This window comes from Colobus angolensis, unplaced genomic scaffold (genome assembly GCF_000951035.1).
Source record: "Colobus angolensis palliatus isolate OR3802 unplaced genomic scaffold, Cang.pa_1.0 Scaffold23, whole genome shotgun sequence".
Taxonomy (NCBI): domain Eukaryota; kingdom Metazoa; phylum Chordata; class Mammalia; order Primates; family Cercopithecidae; genus Colobus; species Colobus angolensis.
In genome coordinates this window covers 2,510,215-2,529,411 of record NW_012115488.1, presented here as the reverse complement: position 1 = coordinate 2,529,411, position 19,197 = coordinate 2,510,215, and the positions used below count along the sequence as shown (strand labels likewise).

The 19,197-nt window shown below is 35.0% G+C and overlaps 1 protein-coding gene across 2 annotated transcripts in view; it reads left to right on the top strand.

The window, feature by feature from the left end:
* EDIL3 (EGF-like repeats and discoidin I-like domains 3) overlaps positions 1–19,197 on the top strand; it is a 448,834-nt gene that overhangs the window by 321,859 nt on the left and 107,778 nt on the right. For both annotated transcript variants that reach the window (XM_011944229.1, XM_011944228.1), the window contains 3 exons: positions 35–190; positions 1,828–1,972; positions 6,235–6,419. In XM_011944229.1, coding sequence (XP_011799619.1) covers positions 35–190; positions 1,828–1,972; positions 6,235–6,419 — 486 coding nt within the window. The remainder of the gene's footprint in view (positions 1–34; positions 191–1,827; positions 1,973–6,234; positions 6,420–19,197) is intronic.

Below are 19,197 nucleotides of genomic sequence, written 5' to 3'. Positions count from 1 at the left end.
ATAAGATTATTGTTGATTATGCTTGTCTTTTCAGATAAATTTGCAAAGGAAAATGAGAGTTACTGGTGTGATTACCCAAGGAGCCAAGAGGATTGGAAGCCCAGAGTATATAAAATCCTACAAAATTGCCTACAGTAATGATGGAAAGACTTGGGCAATGTACAAAGTGAAAGGCACCAATGAAGACATGGTAAGAGTAATTTAACCTATTTAATTTAAAAGTAAAATGTCATTGATAATCATTGACTATCAAATGACAAGGTCTTCAGGAGCAAACTTATGCTGATGAAAATAAATTACTGATGCGTCTTGTTTTTAATTGGTCTAGTGTGGTGAAGGAAGTAGTAATTTCTCCAATTTATAAATTTAAAATGGCTGACATTTAAGATTTTCACACATTTTAATTGGTGGTGCTACAAATACTTTGACACAGATAGACATAGTCTTTTGTATGACAATTAAACTTTATTTGAATGATACATTTTTATTTCATTTTTATTGCTTTCGTGATTAACGCACTTTTTTGTTTGTTTGTTTTGTTTTGTGTTTTGAGACGGAGTCTCACTCTATTGCCCAGGCTGGAGTGTAGTGGCGCGATCTCGGCTCACTGCAAGCTCCACCTCCTGGGTTCACCCCACTCTCGTGCCTCAGCCTCCCAAATAGCTGGGACTACAGGAGCCCGCCACCACGCCCGACTAACTTTTTGTATTTTTAGTAGAGGTGGGGTTTCACCGTGTTAGCCGGGATGGTCTTGATCTCCTGACCTCGTGATCCTCCCGCCTTGGCCTCCCAAAGTTCTGGGATTACAGGAGTGAGCCACCGCGCCCAGCCGATTTCCACACTTCTTAATGAAATAACTATTATATTAATGAAAACTATTATCTTAAAAGCAAGAAAAGCACTAAATGATAGAAGAGATATATATCTTTATATGTTTCACATTGGAAGAAAGATTTGTTACTTAGCAAAATAAAATATAGAGGTATTGGATATAATATTCAATACCTCCTTTTCTTTTCTTATGATATTCCCAATTCTTTCATTAGTTCTTCATCAAAAATTTTAATTTTAAAAATATCAGAACTGGAGATCATCCCATTTAAAATCAAGCATTATACTAGACTCTAATAAATTATATAAAATATTTTAAAAATTACCCTCTTAAATGAATTTAAATAAGGTTTTTGGATTATCAGGTTTACATAAAAGGTAAAATAAAAATAAACCTTAATGAATTTACAATGACACATTATAGTACTTGAATTTTAGAGGCGAACATAGTTTTTGGCTGAAAATTTTAATAAGGAATTCTATTATCCAATTACTTGGGACTGGTTGATGAAGATATAATCTTGATGAGTCAAACCTTAAAGCATCATAAATCTAATCATAGCATTAGAGAGACTGGATGATCAGGAAGCAGTAGCAAAGACTGGATTCTACCCCCAAAAGTACGAATACTAAGTAGCAAAATGGGCAGACAGTCCCAGATTAAATTGAAGGATTTAAGATGTCCATTTCTCAAAAAAAGAGAAGAGCACTCCCCTGGTTCTGAAAGACTGGCCTTAAAATTGACAAGATCATCACAGTGGAATATAGATCAAATCATGAGCCACAGTGGTTTATGGCTTTAATTAGGATTTTATGTGTGGGTTCTATATTCAGTGCTCATGGCAAGGCACTTCTCAAATGCTCCATGCTCCCAAATTATGTAATCTGATCTTTGAACAATTATTTTTGATAAGGTGTAGATAGGGTCAGTATGTAAAAATAGGTAAAGAAGCTGTTGCAATGAATGATTTTAAACTCTGTATTGTTTTTACACAGGTGTTTCGTGGAAACATTGATAACAACACTCCATATGCTAACTCTTTCACACCCCCCATAAAAGCTCAGTATGTAAGACTCTATCCCCAAGTTTGTCGAAGACATTGCACTTTGCGAATGGAACTTCTTGGCTGTGAACTGTCTGGTAAGTCTCAAATTGACTATTTCTGTATTCTCTTTAAAGAAAACAAAAAGCATATTTGTATGTAGCCTGTTACTAACCTGCAAATTCAACAACCACAGAAATGTATTTCTGGGGCAAACTGTCTACAACATGGTTCAGGGAAAACTAGTGTGTGTTTATGTGTAGAATAAACAAGTTCTAAAACATGCCACAGGGTAGAACTAATGTAGAAAGAGTAATGTGTTTTGTTGAGTGGTCAAATAAAGCACAAGGAATTCTCATGGGAAACTTGTCACTTTTAAATGTGTCTCGTTGTTTTGCATAATAACTTTGATTTATGTTTTCTGACAAAAGTTTAGTAAGAACTGGAATCTACCCGACCTCATAAATTGCAGTTAAAGTTAGGCTATATAACACAGAAGAGTAAGTTTATCTTTGTCCATCTACCATAAGAACTTTATCTTTGTCTGTCTACCATAAGAACTTTATCCTTGTCTGTCTACCATAAGAACTTTTTTTTAGGTTTTTTGAAACATGTAAATTTATCATTCCTCCTAAGGGGACAATACTTCAATACCAAGATTGCTAATATAAATTCATTCTTGGATCATTCTTAGCTAGCAATCTGCTTATTGTACAAATAGCGGTTATCCAACTCAAGGATAACCTATCAAAGGACTCGGAGTTAAGTAATTCTTGTCCCCCAGGAGCATCAATATTAGATGTAAAGATGAAGACCTAATGTGTGGGTCTTACAGTGGCCCCATTTCAATATAGCTAGATTCTGAATGAAATAGAAAATTGTATCTAGGCATTTCACTTGTTATATTTTTGGTAGTTGTTCTTATATTTCTGGCATCACAATTTACAAACTATCTTTGCCGCAGTGGCCTGAAGTTATTTTGTTCAAATAACTGTGAAGAAAACTAAAAGTGCATATGTGCTCCACTTTTTAGTGTAACCTTGAAGTGAGGAAAAACCTTTACCAAATCTAAAACAATACCACTTAATTAAAAATAGGAGAACAAGTCCCTGCAAAAAGACAACTGTGAGCTTTTTATTCATTTCAAGAGGTTGCCTATAGATTAAAGCGCATACTTTATATCTGTTTCTCTTCCTAAATTTATTTGTGTTGCCTAAAAAAGGAATGATTTTCAAGTAAATAAAATTTACTGTTAAATAGCCAATTTTTAATAAGCCCATTACATTTTAAGAATTAAAGTAATTTGTACAGGCAAGCGAACCTATTTTAAGAATCACATTTTCATATCTATATTGGTGTATTTTTTGAAGCAATCAACTTTTGCTTTAGTACCATTAATTTTCCTAACAGAGATCTTTTCCTTATTTTGGTAATTCAATCCAGTTTGTTTACTCCAGTTATTAAGATTCAGTAAATCTTAGCATACTTATTGCTGTACAGTGTTTGTATTCTGTGTCACTATATTCCGTGACACAGATCAGTGTCATCCCTAAGCCATTTATCATAAAGCAATCAAGAGAAAGCCACAATATGATGAGGTCTGCTGCAAGCCACATGGTTTTTAGTTGCTTAACATCGCCTTCTACAATTTTTCAGTCTTTTGATTCATGAGGGTCAGTCTTTCACACATGGCATGGTTACACCCCTAAGATGTGAATATATTTTACTTCCAAGTTTGACAAGACATTACACCTGACACTTTACAGGTTTTATTTTCTCAAAAAGAAGCAGTGCTGCATCTCCCAGCACAGCAAATTGATTTTGAACTTGCATGCAGAGAGTAATATCTCTCAATGGTTGCTTTAAAAAACTAGAGCACTTCTTTATAGAAATACCAATTTCATTGTTAATACTTCATTTTGTTCAAGTGCTGGCCACGCTGGTGAAAGAGTTAATTAATTTATATGCATGAAATCATATGGATAAGAAGTAAAATACGTGGCATGAGGCACATTGGCAGAGAGCTTAGCTGTAACACTTGGAAATAAACACTAATGTAAGGTACCAAACTACTCCCCACAATCCAGTGGGACACTGTAAAGCCTTATTGTATTCAGTAAATTGTTACTAAAATCTTTCACCCTGCCTAGAAGATCAGCACGTAATCTCTTCCCAGAGACTTTTGAAGATCATCTCCTAAATTCTCTGAAAGAAGTATGACTTAAAATGTTTGGAATAAAATAGATTATGACCCTAATTAGAGGAGGAATACTCATCCATTCATTCTATGAACCAATAATTTGGCAATTCTGAGATAAATACTAGACGACAGAATGGGTATAAAGTGAATTTTATGACTAAGCAGAAATGGCCAAAGTAAAGGCATTCTTTTTCTATCCAGTACTTCAATACTATGTTATATCACAAAAGGAAAGAAACAACTACCTTTCCTCTTTCTTTGTGTCTCCTGGAAACTAAGCAAAGTTTTCAAAGGCTTGGGGGGTGGTATGCAGGTAGAGGCAAAGATGGGGATAAAAGAACAAGTCAGAATTTTTCAATGCAGACAATGCATGTTACTATAAAACTAACTTCCTGAAGATAAACAGCTCGCCATTAAGCCTGTTAGAACTTTCTAGACTCTTAGATAATTGTTATGACTTTTTTTTTTTCACCCAGAATATACAGGTAGGCTTTACAGTTATCTTTAACATGAGGCTTCAGATACATAGCTCCTATACCAAAATGCACTTGTGTTAAGACACATAGCCCTCCTTGTCATATTTTCCATGTTTTCATAGGATATGCATTTCCTAGATGGTGAAGGTGAAGGGAAATATGGGGAGCCTCAAGAAGGAAGAAGTAATTTAGATTGACCAGGACAGAAAGCAATTAGTTATAGCTAAGAATTATTGATCAATGAAGAGTTAGTTCTAAAGCACCTCTTTTATAGTTTAGACTCCAAAAAAGGTCTTGTTTTAGAAACTGTACACAATAATTAAATATTATTGAGTACTTGTTGATATGCTGATATTTGGGGACTTACCATTGCCATCTGTTGGGATGAGTTTTACAGAAATCATACAAATAGGAAACACTGACTGAATGCTGTGTGCCAGCACTGTTTCTAAGTACTTTATGTTTATTAAGTAATTTCTTAGAACACTTCCTTGAGGTAGTTTCTATTATTATCACCATCTTAATGATGAGAAAATTTGGGTAGAAAGTTGTTAAATAACAGGGCAAGTCCACACAGCTGGGAAATGGGAGACAGTAGAGTGTGAGGAGAAAGTATTGGGTTGGAGGAGTGTCCTCTTGTCATCTTTGCTTCTTTGATGATCAAACTTACCTTGTGAGTTACTTGACCAAAATTTAACAGTTTCACATAAAGAAGACTCAGCCCCTGGCTCGTATGATGATAGAATCATGCTCTCTATTACAACAATTGTAAAGAACATTTTGTCACAGTTGCAATCCAAGATTGGGAAATTGTGTGTATATGTATACACACACAAATATATGTACATACATATAATTTTTCAAGGACAGGCAGGCCAAAATTTTTACTATATTAAACTCAAAAATATATGCTGTAGATTTGAGAATCCTACAAAAATATCTAAACTTTATAGGTTATTGAATATGATTGAAATAAAATAATGTATTAAAAGGTTTATTCAGTGGTGGTTTTAGCTAGAATTGTCTTATTATCTTCTGTTATCTATTAGTTTAAATTACGCTTGCACAATGCCTGGCACATGGCATACCCTCAGTAAATACTAGATTCCTGTCTTACAGAAGAAATGATGTTGGTGCTGTAAGAATCAGTGATAAAGATTAACATATTTCTGGAAAAACAAAATGCTGTCCAGTTTAGAATACAACAGTGGAGCAGCTTGTGAAAATGACTTTGTACTGAGGGAATTTTCATTTGCGGTAACATGAAAACAAATAAAAGAAAAACAAATATACTTTGTGAGAAAATGTCCCATTTTTAAAGACAAAATGAAACTGTTGAAAACTAGGTAGCAGTCAGGAGGCCTCCAGTAATGAGGCAGGAGAGAGCATTTCAGCATTGTTTTCATTTTGCAAAATCATCTATCACAGAAAAGTAGTTTAAATTGTCCTGTTTTCAATTTTTTCAAAATATATTCAGGCAAAATAGCTTGAATTGACTATCTTGTTTTTCGATTTTGTTTCAGATTTATTTCTGATTATAGCTTTTTTTTGGATTTAGATGCTTTCTCTTTGAAGGAATGAATAGTATTATGTTTAATCTTCTCTTGCCTATCTAAAATGAATGCAGAAAAGTTCCAGGGTGATAAATTATTTTTCTCATGGAGCCTTTCTTATTTTCTTTCAGGTTGTTCTGAGCCTCTGGGTATGAAATCAGGACATATACAAGACTATCAGATCACTGCCTCCAGCGTCTTCAGAACGCTCAACATGGACATGTTCACTTGGGAACCAAGGAAAGCTCGACTGGACAAGCAAGGCAAAGTGAATGCCTGGACCTCTGGCCACAATGACCAGTCACAATGGTTACAGGTAAAATTTTCCAAAACTGTGTAACTACCCCCTATTCCTCTTTCTTAGAAGATTTCCTGTTGATTAGGTGAGTGTCAGAGTCGTTACCTTCATGCTAATTTAAATGTGCCTTCGTCTTTGGCTTAACTAAATTGATAAAACACAAATTCCCTTATGAAGCCATGTCTGTGGGCTATTTTTACACTGGCGTTGGTTTATAGATGCTAGTGTCAGGTTGATGCAGGAGACTGTACCAGATCACACTATGTGTATGTCAATTGATTGATTAGGAGAGCATTTGCATCTTAACTCTCATCCATTCTAATACTTTGTATTAATACTGGCTTTGAAAGCATGACAGCAGGAATCCACAGGGCATTGAAATCATGCCACTGACCTGCAAACTGTTCACATAGAATCATGACTCATGACATATTAGCTTCTTACCTGTGGTTGCTAAGCAATGAAGATATTTGATTACATTCTCAAAACAGGTCTTGCTTATAGAAGGAAACCATAGATACTGCAGAGTTTATTTATCATTTGCAAATAAAGTAAGCTTATAGTCAGTGCTTTTTAAAACAGTCTTCATGAAACTCACTTATTTGTGGAGCACGTTTAAATATGCACAGGTTTGTTAGTGGCTTCTGTGGCAAAAAGTAAGACAACTCAATTCCGTAATGAGATCACTTTATAGTGAAAGATAGGAGTTCTGTTCTTGTTGATTTTTATGCTGTATTCATGAGTTTAAAAACTGTAGTAGTTCATTGCATTCCCAGAAATCATGAAAACAATTTAAAATAGTGAATTCCACCCCTATCAAACAAGATTTGCTAAATCTGTAATGGTTCTTATCAGGTTACCTGAAATTTGCAATAGTTCCTCCCCTCCCCTCCCCTCCCCTGCTCTCCTCTCCTCTCCTCTCGTCTCCTCTCCTCTCTGCTCCTCTCCTTTTTTGAGACGGGGCTCACTCTGTTGCACAGGCTAGAGAGCAGTGGTGAAATCATAGCTCACTGCTACCTTAAGTTCCTGGGCTCCAGTGATCCTCCTGCCTCAGCTTACCAAATAGCTAGGACTACAGGTGCACATCATTATACCTAGCTATTTTTTTTTTCTTTTGTGCAGACAAGTGTCTCACTGTGTTGCTCAAGCTGATCTTGAATTCCTAGCCTCCGCCAGTCCTCCTGCCTCAGCTTCCCAAAGTGTTGGGATTACAGGCATGAGCCACCACATCAGGCTTCTTTTTTCAGTTTTTGTCTTCAGTTGGCCTTACTTTTTCTTATACTCACAAGTAGAAATACTCACTTTTTTCCTTACTTTCTGTTAACATTCTTTATTGATCTAGAGCTTTATTCAGCTGTCATTAGCTAGCACACATTATGGGTAATTATGTAAGTCTTTCTCGTATTACCATTCTATTAACTTTTGGAGGGTAAGGAGTATGTTTTCTAATATATCACCCCAGAACCCAACCTTATAAGTAGCAGTGCTTACTAAATTAAATTATTCATTTAACAAATGTTTGTGATGAATCTAGAAAGCATCATATAACATGATAAGTAGTGATGACACATAAGTGAGCAACACACTACTCAAGCTCTTAAGACATTAAGATATTACCCCTAGCTTAAAATATTCCTTTTATCTGGCTTAGCTTACACTATTTTCTATTTTCTTCCATCCTCATAGCAGATGTTTCCCAGTGTCCTTTCCTAGTCACCCTTCTTCTCCCCATTATCTTCCTGCTAACATCTCTTTCACCAGCTCCACACGCTCACATTAACTGATTTAGCAAGTATCGGTAATTTCAACTGTGGAAAAATGACTCAAATACCTTAAAATTGTTTCCCTTCGTATCACCATCGCCACTGCTACTTCTGTCATCAGCGCTACCACCCTCTTTCACCCGGGTTTCACAGAAGCCTCTTTTGTGTTTTTGGTTTTACTTTTCCGTTTCCGGTCAGCTTTTCCATTTCTGGTTTTACTCTCTAAAAATTCATTTCTTAAGTTGTAACTCGTGTGTGTGTGTGTGTGTGTGTGTGTGTGTGTGTATTTTCCTAAAAGGTAAATATTATTCTCTTATTCTCTTGTTTAAAACCCTTAATTACTCCCTCTGTTTCAGAATAAGGTGCAAGTTCCTTAATATAGCCTAAGAGTTTTTGCATGATTTGGCCCCAGTTCGTTTCTTACCCTACTCTTCTAAATTTGCTTGTACTCAAACCAAGTACTATGTTCTTCTTCCCATTCCTTTATAAATGTCCTCTTGTTATAAGAAATGAATGGAAAGAGCCTCTACCCACAGCATTATCTGCCTTCTGTTTAATTCAAATCCTTCAGCTTCAGTTCGGATGTATCTTTCTCTGGGAAGGTTTTGCTGCCAAATCCATTCTGCCCACGTCTGACTTAAATCTTTCTCATGTATACTACTTCATCCTCTGTAATTTTGTCACTATACCATTTTCTCACTGTATTGGAAATTGTGTTTTTATGCTAAGCTGTTTGTTTCAAGAGGCTGAGACTATCCCTGTCCTGACTTTCTTAACTTGTGGTTCAGCATCTAACTGACCCACATGGTAGACATTCCATAAAAATTTGTTGAATGAATAAATGAATGATTCATTCAAAAAATAATTCAAGTTATTGGTTTGAGCCAACATAGCATGTAAGTTTGATCCCCAATTTAAGAGGCCAACTGGTACATATTCTCAATTTAACAGTATTCAAAAGATAAATTTAAAATTTCTTGTTGAAGAACTGGCCTTTTTTTTTTAAATAAGGAAACTAAATTTTTATAATATATAACCATCATGAAGTTTTCAGGTTCTTACTTGGAAGAAAATCTCCTTTCCTTTTGTTAGACTTGACAATGATCAATTAAAAATTTTTCATTGCTATATATTCTAAAGACTGTAAATATTCCAGTCATGTATCAGGTTGGCTGCATATTGCTAATGTTATTTGTGAGTCCTAATGCTGTGTGGAATAAGGCAAACTATTTTACACCCCATAAGTAGCTCGGGAGGTTGGTAGACTCTAGAAACATGCACATAAAGGGATTGCAAATGGCACATTTCTTTGGAAAGATAAAAATTAAACAAATATTTTTACATGAATTAGGGTGTAATCTTCAGTGTGAGCCTCCATCTAACACTTTATTCAAGATGATTTTTCAACTATCTTCTTAAAGTCACTTACATGCTAAAATTGATTCATTCTGTTGATAATAGACTTTCTGTTAATTTAAGGACTAGTTCTTCTAATATATGTCTAATTTTTGTTGCATCAAAACATATTCAGACTCTCCAAGGCAAAGTAAATTTACATCTTTCCTTTTACTTATTTATTTTCTGACATCACCCAAGAAAAAGGCCCAGAATTGTGACTATTTTTGATTGTTTTCCCCTCAAGAGAATATAATCTGTTCAACTGTATATTGTTATCCTTGTTAGTGTTTTTGTTGAAAATAAGATTAACATTTTCATAGATAACAATGTATGGGGTGATTTTCTTTTTAAGTTGTTTATATAGAGGTAACATAGAGGTCAATTTTTATCCTGAATTTATTTATAAAATCAGCCTCTAAATTATGTGTATTTTTAACTGAAATGCATCAGTTCTGAGCAGTAGCTCCTCTGAAGAAAAGCCATGTCTACCATTTAAATTCCCTTCCTTCATTATCAATCTCTTGCTATTTTTTTAAGAAATGTCTTTTACATACCAACTAAAATGTGACTAAAATATAAATAAATAGAGTTTTATTTCCATTTAATAGATTTTTCTAAAACCTAATCAGATATCTGTCAATACAATTGTAAATTCAGCCCCCTAAAATGCCCTTATGCCTAATTGTGATATAGTTGAAGGAATTCTTATGTGTCCTTTTGGGAATTCGTATATATTCAAATCTCATTTTAATATTCTATTATTTTTATTACTCTAATATTTCATCTAGTCACTCTTATAAGATCAAAATGTCTGGAACTTCTCAAGCAAATGTTCTTGTGTGATTTTTTTTTAAGAGGTGATCCTACCTAATTGGTTAGCTTTCTTGAGTTGCTACTATTCATAAAATTATTATACTATTTCTATCTGAACATGGCAAAAATGTGTGAAGGCCTCAGGAAGCCCTAAACAAAGGTATTTTCAGACCTCTGTGTATGATGTTTTCTAAAACTTTAAAATTCAACTAATAATTTGAGCAATAAAGCCTACCAATGTGTTTTCTGAAAGCCTCCCAAAGGTCAAATTTTAGTTTTTAACTTTCAAGAAAATCTTACCAACATTGAAATTGAAAGATTCTGAGCTAATTATTCCATACTCCTAGTTGGACATTCCTAACTCATGGTTAGGCTAGATATTAATCTTTGTTATAAAAATAAAGTAACATTTAACTCACAGAGATGTTTTTAGGTTAAGAGTGTTAGCTTCTGTAGTTAGTTTCCAAACAAAGAAATCAGAAATTCTGATGGCTCTTAAGGTGGATTAAATAAAACAAATAACAGAACAGTGGAAGCATGCAGTAGGTACCCAGAATTGCATGGATCCCTTCTTTTCCTTTCTAGTGGATTGTGTGCCTCAGGAGAACAGAATTTGACATCACTAATTTTAATCAAAAATGAAGATTTGCATATGTATTCTTCACTTCCTCCAAAATGGAATTTCCAATGAAAGAATGAAATGTAAAATAATACGTTGTTAGATCATTGCACAACTGTAGGTTGTGTTGATAAATTACATATATTGGCATTGGCATATAAAAACTTTGAAATGTCTTTTTCTAGGTAATATCAGATTGTTCAGCTTCTTTACCCAGTAGTAATAATTTAAAGTCAGTAATTTATCATTTGCCAATCTTCTTTACTGAAACTGTATTTTTACTAAAGCGGTTATGTATTTTTATGTCTATTATCACTGCTTTCAACAGAAATATTAATTTCCTTTTTTATTTATGCTCATATTAGACAAACTGAAATTAAACATTGTTAAGATGCATAAAGACATTCTATGAGGAGCAGGGACATTGCTAATGATCATGCTATTAATCGTGAAGAAATATACTGATTCATTTTGGTTTTGTTCACGGAACTAAGAAAACTGCACTCAGAGAATTAACTTGGATTAACTAAAAACTTATTTTAAAGTAAAATACTACAAATTTTGTTATAATGAATACATTTCATATGTATTCATTGCCATATTGGTGGTGACTATAGAAAATGGATAATTTACTATTCATAATTAAATCTACTAAAACGTTTTTCAGATTTCATAAAGGGCAACATAATATAAAGGACTAACAAGAAGGAAAATGTCACAATCCCACCCAAGAAATGACCTTTTGGTCTGTTTCATAAGACATTTGCTAATTTAAGGTAATCTGCATAGTATTTCAACCAAATTAGTAGAATTAATAGAGTTGTTAGACTGAACATTTTAGTGTTGACCTTTGTCAAAATCACATGTGACTCTACAGATTTTCATTTCAATACTCATTTTGTGGAAATGTGTAAGAAATCAATTGAATTTAAGCTTTCAAATTAAATAAGCCTTATTTAATTTAGATCATGTCAGATTTTTCCAAGGGAGTATTCTAGACATAAAATTATAACTTCATTAAAGCCATTAACTTCTTTTGCTTTCTGAACAATTTATTTACAGGAGAACTAAAGGAAAGGTTTTCAAAATTAAGTGACCACCAGGCCACTGGAAACATTTGTCTATATGAAGGATTATTCTGATTTCCAATATTTCTCATTTATGAAGGGTTCACCTTTAAAAGAGGTCAAGTAATGAAACTTGTGTATGATTGTGAGACAGCTTCCATTCTTCTATAGTATTGATATATGTTGGGGTGTGCTAAGTGAATCAAAGGATGCTCAGACTTTGCTAGGACTATAAGTCATCCTTATGTATTGTTTCATTTTTTAAACCACATACCATGAATAAGAAATCTTTTTGACTTTTATAATTGTATGATGTCAAAGGGAATCCCCATTATCCAATTAGAAAAAAAGAACTTTTAATAAGCAAAACAAAATTGAAAGGGCATTTGTACAGATAATACTTAGAGTACAAAGCAAAGTGCAGCCAATATCAATGTAGTATAAGGAGTGCAGAATTTAAGGCACAAAATATAGATGTGAGAGCTGACCAATTATATCAATACTCTGAGACTTCAATGTTCTTTCTTTTTTATGTAAAATGGAGACATTACACAAAAAGATCAGTCCCAGCCTATGTTCTCCTTTTAAAATCCCTCACACCAGTAAAATTCTGGTGTCTAACTGATAACTGGACGAATCCAAAGAAATCAGAAAATTATCAAGACCACCAGCTGATTTCTTTGTAATGTAGCATAAGTATGAAGCTAATAAAAGGTCATATAACAATTAATGATACAAATATTGCAATCTAAACTTCAAATAAACCTATAAAAAGTTAACTTGTGTACAATGAATAACATATCTACTTAATACTCAAAATATTGCCCCTTTCCATCCATTCGAATTTTGAGTCATTTATTTCGTTCAGTGTCTTACATCTCTCTAAAAACAGCTTAGACAACAAAAACTTCCATGAGACAAGGAAGTAAGATATAGTAAGCAATTATTACATACTAACACACAAGCACTTACATATGGAAAATCATGAAAAAGGCCCAAAGTAATAGTCTCTGGTGCCAACAAGAAGGAAATAGATTAGCCCCAGATGTGGGGTACAGTCTCAGAAAGACAAGCTCCAGTGGTACATTAAAAAATGCGTAGAAGCTTTATAGTTTAGAGGTTATTTGAAATGACTTTATACTTTTTGAATTAAAATAAATATATCTGAGGCACCTGTTATAACAAAACACAATGCCATGTGCAAGGAACTGAAAGACATGCTCAGTATTATGTCTGCCTGCATGTATGATTACTGATGCCCTAATTGTCGTGAATTCAAAATTCAAAAAGCAAGAAACAGAAATGTAGGATGTTGGATGCTTCTGCTTAGAAGTGGTATTGAAAACTTTGAAAAACGACGATAGAAATTAAAAGAATTCCATGAGCACAACAGGTTCACTCCTGTTTTATGATAATGCAAATTAGATGATTTCTGATTCCTGTGTGTGCAAATGAATTTTCATTTGTGACATATTAAGTTATCTTTTTAGTAACAAAACATAGCTGTAAGAATGATAACCATTCTCTTCTAAAAATATGAACTGAAAATATGCCAGTGAGTAAAATTTAGAGCTTGGGAATACTGTTTCAAATATTATGAGCATTTGTAAAGGCTTTTAAATAAAATTACAATCAATTGTAATCAGTAATCTCATTTTGTCTTTAAAGCAGCCCTCTCCGTGAGCTAAGTTATGTTGGTTTTATAGTGAAGAATCAGAGAAGCTTGTTAAAGATTGCACAGCCAGTCAGTTGTCTGAAGGGGATTCAGCACTTGTCAGGAAGCCTATGAGATGATTTTTACCATAGTATTTTCTAGACTATTATAGTGATTGAAGTGACTCATTTTTTTCAGGGGATATCTGATGGATTAGGAAGCCCCTCCAATGCCCAGTCCTGACCAGCACAGCTCTAGTCACTTACCTTGTCTTGAATAAGAGCTCCTGGTGGGTCCTGCCAGGCTCTGCAGATTCTGTGGATTCAGCTCGCCTGTAATCCCAGCACTTTGGGAGGCCAAGGCGGACGGATCACGAGGTCAGGAGATCAAGACCATGCTGGCTAACACGGTGAAACCCCGTCTCTACTAAAAATACAAAAAATTAGCCAGGCGTGGTGGCGGGCGCCTGTAGTCCCAGCTACTCCAGTGGCTGAGGCAGGAGAGTGGCGTCAACCCAGGAGGCGGAGCTTGCAGTGAGCCGAGATCGCGCCACTGCACTCCAGCCTGGGTAACAGAGGGAGACTCGATCTCAAAAAAACCCAAAAAACAAAAAACCAAATAAATTTGTGGTGCCACATTGTAACGATTGTATATCCCTTCCAGTGTTACTGAACATTGAATATACACATACACACGTATGAAATATTTGGAAAATGAATTTCCTATATTTTTGGCTTAAAATAAAACAAATAAGAAATAGGAATGTAAATTGTAATATTTTCTGCCCACAACCCAACGATATATTTGTTATTCATGCATTATGTTTTAGAGAACCTTGCTCTGCCCAGCGAGCTTGCACATAGTTAAGCTCACCTGGCTTAATTGCTTTGGTTTATCCCAGAGACTTTCGTAATATTTTCTCAAAGCCAGTGATGCTATAATAATAGGTAGTTCACTTTTTGTTTACATTTATGATTGTAAATATCTCTCATTTATGAAGTATTGATTTGCTAGCTGATGTCGAAATAAAATTTGTTTATAGAAAATTTTGCATTCTTTTTAATTAGTACAATCAGCATTTGTGTGGGGAAAACATGCCTTAGTGAAGTGACTTTCAAATGTCTAATGTCTTTGTTCGTTTTATGCCGCTATTATAATTCTTTAGCATAGTGTGTCTTCTGGACCTAGACAAAGCCTTTTCTGTATAGATCTTTGGTAAGATTCTTCTCTGAGATTATTTAAGATGTGACCAAGGACACGTTTATCTGCTTACAGCTTCTGGGTAATAACTTTCTGGAATTAGTTTATATTTTAAAAAATAGATACACATTTTTTTCACTAGAAGAGATTGTGACCTTAGTGTTAAAGCCAACCAACGTTTAACTTCTGAACTAATTTCTTAGGTTCCTTGCCCAGGCCCAGTCAATGAATCTTTATGCTGCTCTTGCCCTTTGACCTGCCCTCTACTTCTGGCAGTTTCTGATATGTGTCTTACTGCTCTCCTCCCATGACTTCTTCTCCACCTGAGCTTTGCTGGGTGCCTGCTGATTGGTTTATCTACTGATAAGGTTTTTGGCTGTGTCCTCACCCAAATCTCATCTTGAATTGTAGCCCCCATAATTCCTATGCATTGTGGGAGGAACCGAGAGGGAGATAATTAAATCATGGGGGCAGTTTCCCCCATACTTCTCTCATGGTAGTGAATAAGTCTCACGAGATCTGATGGTTTTTTAAGGGTTTTCCTCTTTCTCTTGGCCCTCCTTCTCTCATTCTCCCTGTGGCCATCTAAGAGGTGCTTTTCGCCTTCCACTGTCATTGAGAGGTCTCCTTAGCCACGTGGAACTGTGAATCCATTAAACCTTTTTTTCTTTATAAATTACCCAGTTTGGGGTATGTCTTTATCAGCAGTGTGAAAACGGGCTAATACATCTACTCTTTGGCTTTGCACTGCAGCTCTAGCCTGCCCTCTGAAGGGTAATTGGTTGTTTTTCAGCAGCCCACCCTCATCTCTGTTGAAGTTTCAGGAACTGCCCTGGCTCTTATGGTGCCACCTGATGCCACTTTGACTTCTGGCTTCTCAGTACACGTGGGTCTAGCTTGCTGCCATAGCTGACTTCCACCTTAGGCTTTCCACCACCGTCAGAGCTCTTGGTTTCTAGTCCTTGTTGTGAATCCAAAACTGCTATCCCAACACAAAATTTCCATTACGCAGATGACCCTTTCTTCAGATAAGTTCCACTACCAGATTTGGGTTCTTCTGATGGCAGACCCAATTTTCAAAATGGCCTTCTTTTCCTTGTTTGATTTTAAACTGATCAAATTAGGAAAATATATATGGCACTCTTTCATCCTAAAAATCAGTCCTTTAAAACAAATTGCACTCTCTTTCTCTCCAAATGATAAATCGTATCAGCATTTTCCAAAACATATCCTGAAAATCACTACTTCCAAAAGGTAAGCAGTAAACCCCCCCCCACTAAAAAATGGTCCTGGGCTGAAATACATTTTGTAAATTCTATATCCTCTGTTATGTTCGTAATTTTTCACATGCATATTAACATAGTAAAGACTCTTAAGATTCCTGTAGGAAAGAGAGTTGTTTACTCTTTTTTTAGTTGATGATTTTCGAACTTACTTTTCATGGAATGCTTTTAACATAGATGAAGCTGGAAACCATCATTATCAGCAGACTAACACAGGAACAGAAAACCAAACACTGCATGTGCTCGCTCATAAGTGGGAGTTAAACAGTGAGAACACATGGACACAGGGAGGGGGACCTCACACACAGGGGCCCTGTCGAGGAGGGGTGGGGTCAAGGAGAGGTGGGGTCAAGGAGAGGGATAGCATTAGGACAAATACCTAACACATGTGGGGCTTAAAACCTAGATGATGGGTTGATACGTGCAGCAAATCACCATGGCACATGTATACCTATGTTACAAACCTGCAAATTCTGCACATGTATACCAGAACTTAAAGTAAAAAATAAAAATAAAAATAAATAAAACAAAAATAAAAATAACTACCCTAATATCCCATAAGAACCACTTTGGAATATCATGTAATAATTAAATTGTATTTTTACAGCACTTTGTTGTTTTCAAAGGGTGTTTCTATTTTTTTTACTGTATCTTTCTAATAATACATGTACATACGTATATACATGTATAATGTATACATATTATTTGTATAAATTACCCTGTCTCAAAACATGAAAAATACAATGTGCAGACATTACATGACTTAATCCTGCAAATGGCAGAACTTGACCCAAAAATCCAGTTTCTCCCTTTTCTGTTGAGTTCCATTTTTTCATGGCTGCCTGTGGCTGATATCACGTAGACTGTGGTTTAAACTTAACAGCCTTTTTTTGCATCAACATGATTTTTTCAGTACAGCACAATATATGCAAAATATGGGTATCCACAAACTTGGTTTTCCAGTTCACTGCATGCCTCTGTTCCTACTTCATATAACAAACAATTTCATCAATTCTTGGTTCATATCTGTGTAGACCAAGCATTTGAAATTACCTAAATGAATTCAAAGCATTGTTATTATTTCATCTTCAGAATGGTGCACATAAGCTAAAGTTAGGCCAGATATATCTAAGGAATAGTAAACCCCTGTCGTGAATAAAATGAGTCATATGCATGGACCACTCTAAGCAAGGAAAGTAATAAATGAACACTTTTACTTGCTGAGAAACAGTTCCTAAGAGAAGTTTACAACAGTACACAAATACTTATTTGTCACTCAAGTTGTAAAAATTTTCCGTCCCGTTTCTTAAACTGCATTTAACTTTCTTTAAAACTGTTTTCTCTTGCTTAAAATGACAGAGGATCATCGCTACCACTTGTCTTTATATAAACTGTAGTTTGTCCTTCTGTAAATATTCACATGCTTTGGTTTTGCCTTCTCTGTGTTCATTTCTCTATATTCATAAGTAAATTTCTCTCTCCTGGTTCCAATGAAAGGTTCTGGCAAAGCGTTAAGCTTTAATGTAGAATACATATTAGGATATTCACCATTTTAAAATGGGACACCAGACATAAGTAATAGACATTTTGTAGCCTTTCCCACTTGTTGAGTAACAGGAACTCTGCTATGAAAGCATCATTATTTTTTGCCTTACAGGTTTTCCTGATTTAACAAGTCATACTATAGGCTCTTTGAATAGTAAGATTTCTGTATCCAATATTTTTCTCCTCTCATGCTTGGTGTCCTTTAAATCAAAAAGTTTAAAGGAGGCAGGGGTGTGCCTGTTTACTTTTACTCAGTAGAATAGGTTCGATAAAAAAATAGTGTCAGGCCAGGAGCGATGGCTCACACCTGTAATCTGAACACTTTGGGAGGCCAAGGCAGGCAGATCACCTGAAGTCAGGAGATCAAGACCTGCCTGACCAATGTGGTGAAATCCCATGTCTACTAAAAATACAAAAATTAGCCAGGCATGGTGGTGGGCACTTGTAATCCCAACTACTCAGGGGGCTGAGGCAGGATAATCGCTTGAACCCAGAGGGCGAACATTGCAGTGAGCCGAGATCAAGTCACTGCACTTAAGCCTAGGTGACAAAATGAGACTCTGTCTCAAAAAAAAAAAAAAATTCCATTTGCACTATTTTTTTATGCTATTGAAAACTGATAAGAAGGTTTTTGTACAAGGTTATCCACCATAAGAAAATAAAAGCAAAGTGATATTTATAGTGATTATTAATTACATTATTAATTTCTATTTTTATGATACCTTGTCCTATAGTTTTAAAATAAAGTATGGAACAAAATTTGATAGCAATTGCATTCAAGGTTGTATTATCATTATGGCATTGGGTGTATATGATTACTATTGCTATTCTATATGCAACATAATTAGCAAAACCAAATGTGGTTAAGAGGGTTTAAGGTAAATGAATAAAATAACAAGGGTAATGGAACAACTATTGTTTGAGTTAAACTCTGAGTCAGTTTTCACCCCATTCTTAACATCCTACCACCTATGAAAGGTTCAGTCTTTGTTTATTTCATGAAAAAGCACTGTACAGTTTTAATCCCCAAAGCTGTAGGATTTGATGGCCCTTTGTTAAATACCACAAGACCCATCTGTTCTGTTAGGCATATGCATTATGATGTGGGAAAATCTGTAATACAAGGTAATGGATCCAAAGTACTTTAGACTGTGACACTAAATTATAAAAATATATATATATATGTATATATATATATACACACATACACACACACATTTTCTACAAGCTGTCTCAAAGCTCTGTAATGGGAAATAGGGAAAATTCTAAAAATAAAGCAGCTTTAAAGATCTCAGTGGGAAAAAGCACAACACCAGCTTCCTATATGTGCTTACATGTTGGTGTCAAAGTCATTTTCTTAAAGCGTGGTTTGGAGACCTCTTGCATCAGAATCAGTTGGTGGCATGGGCTGGCTGAAAACGCAGATTCTTAAATTTTATCCCCACATATTCTGA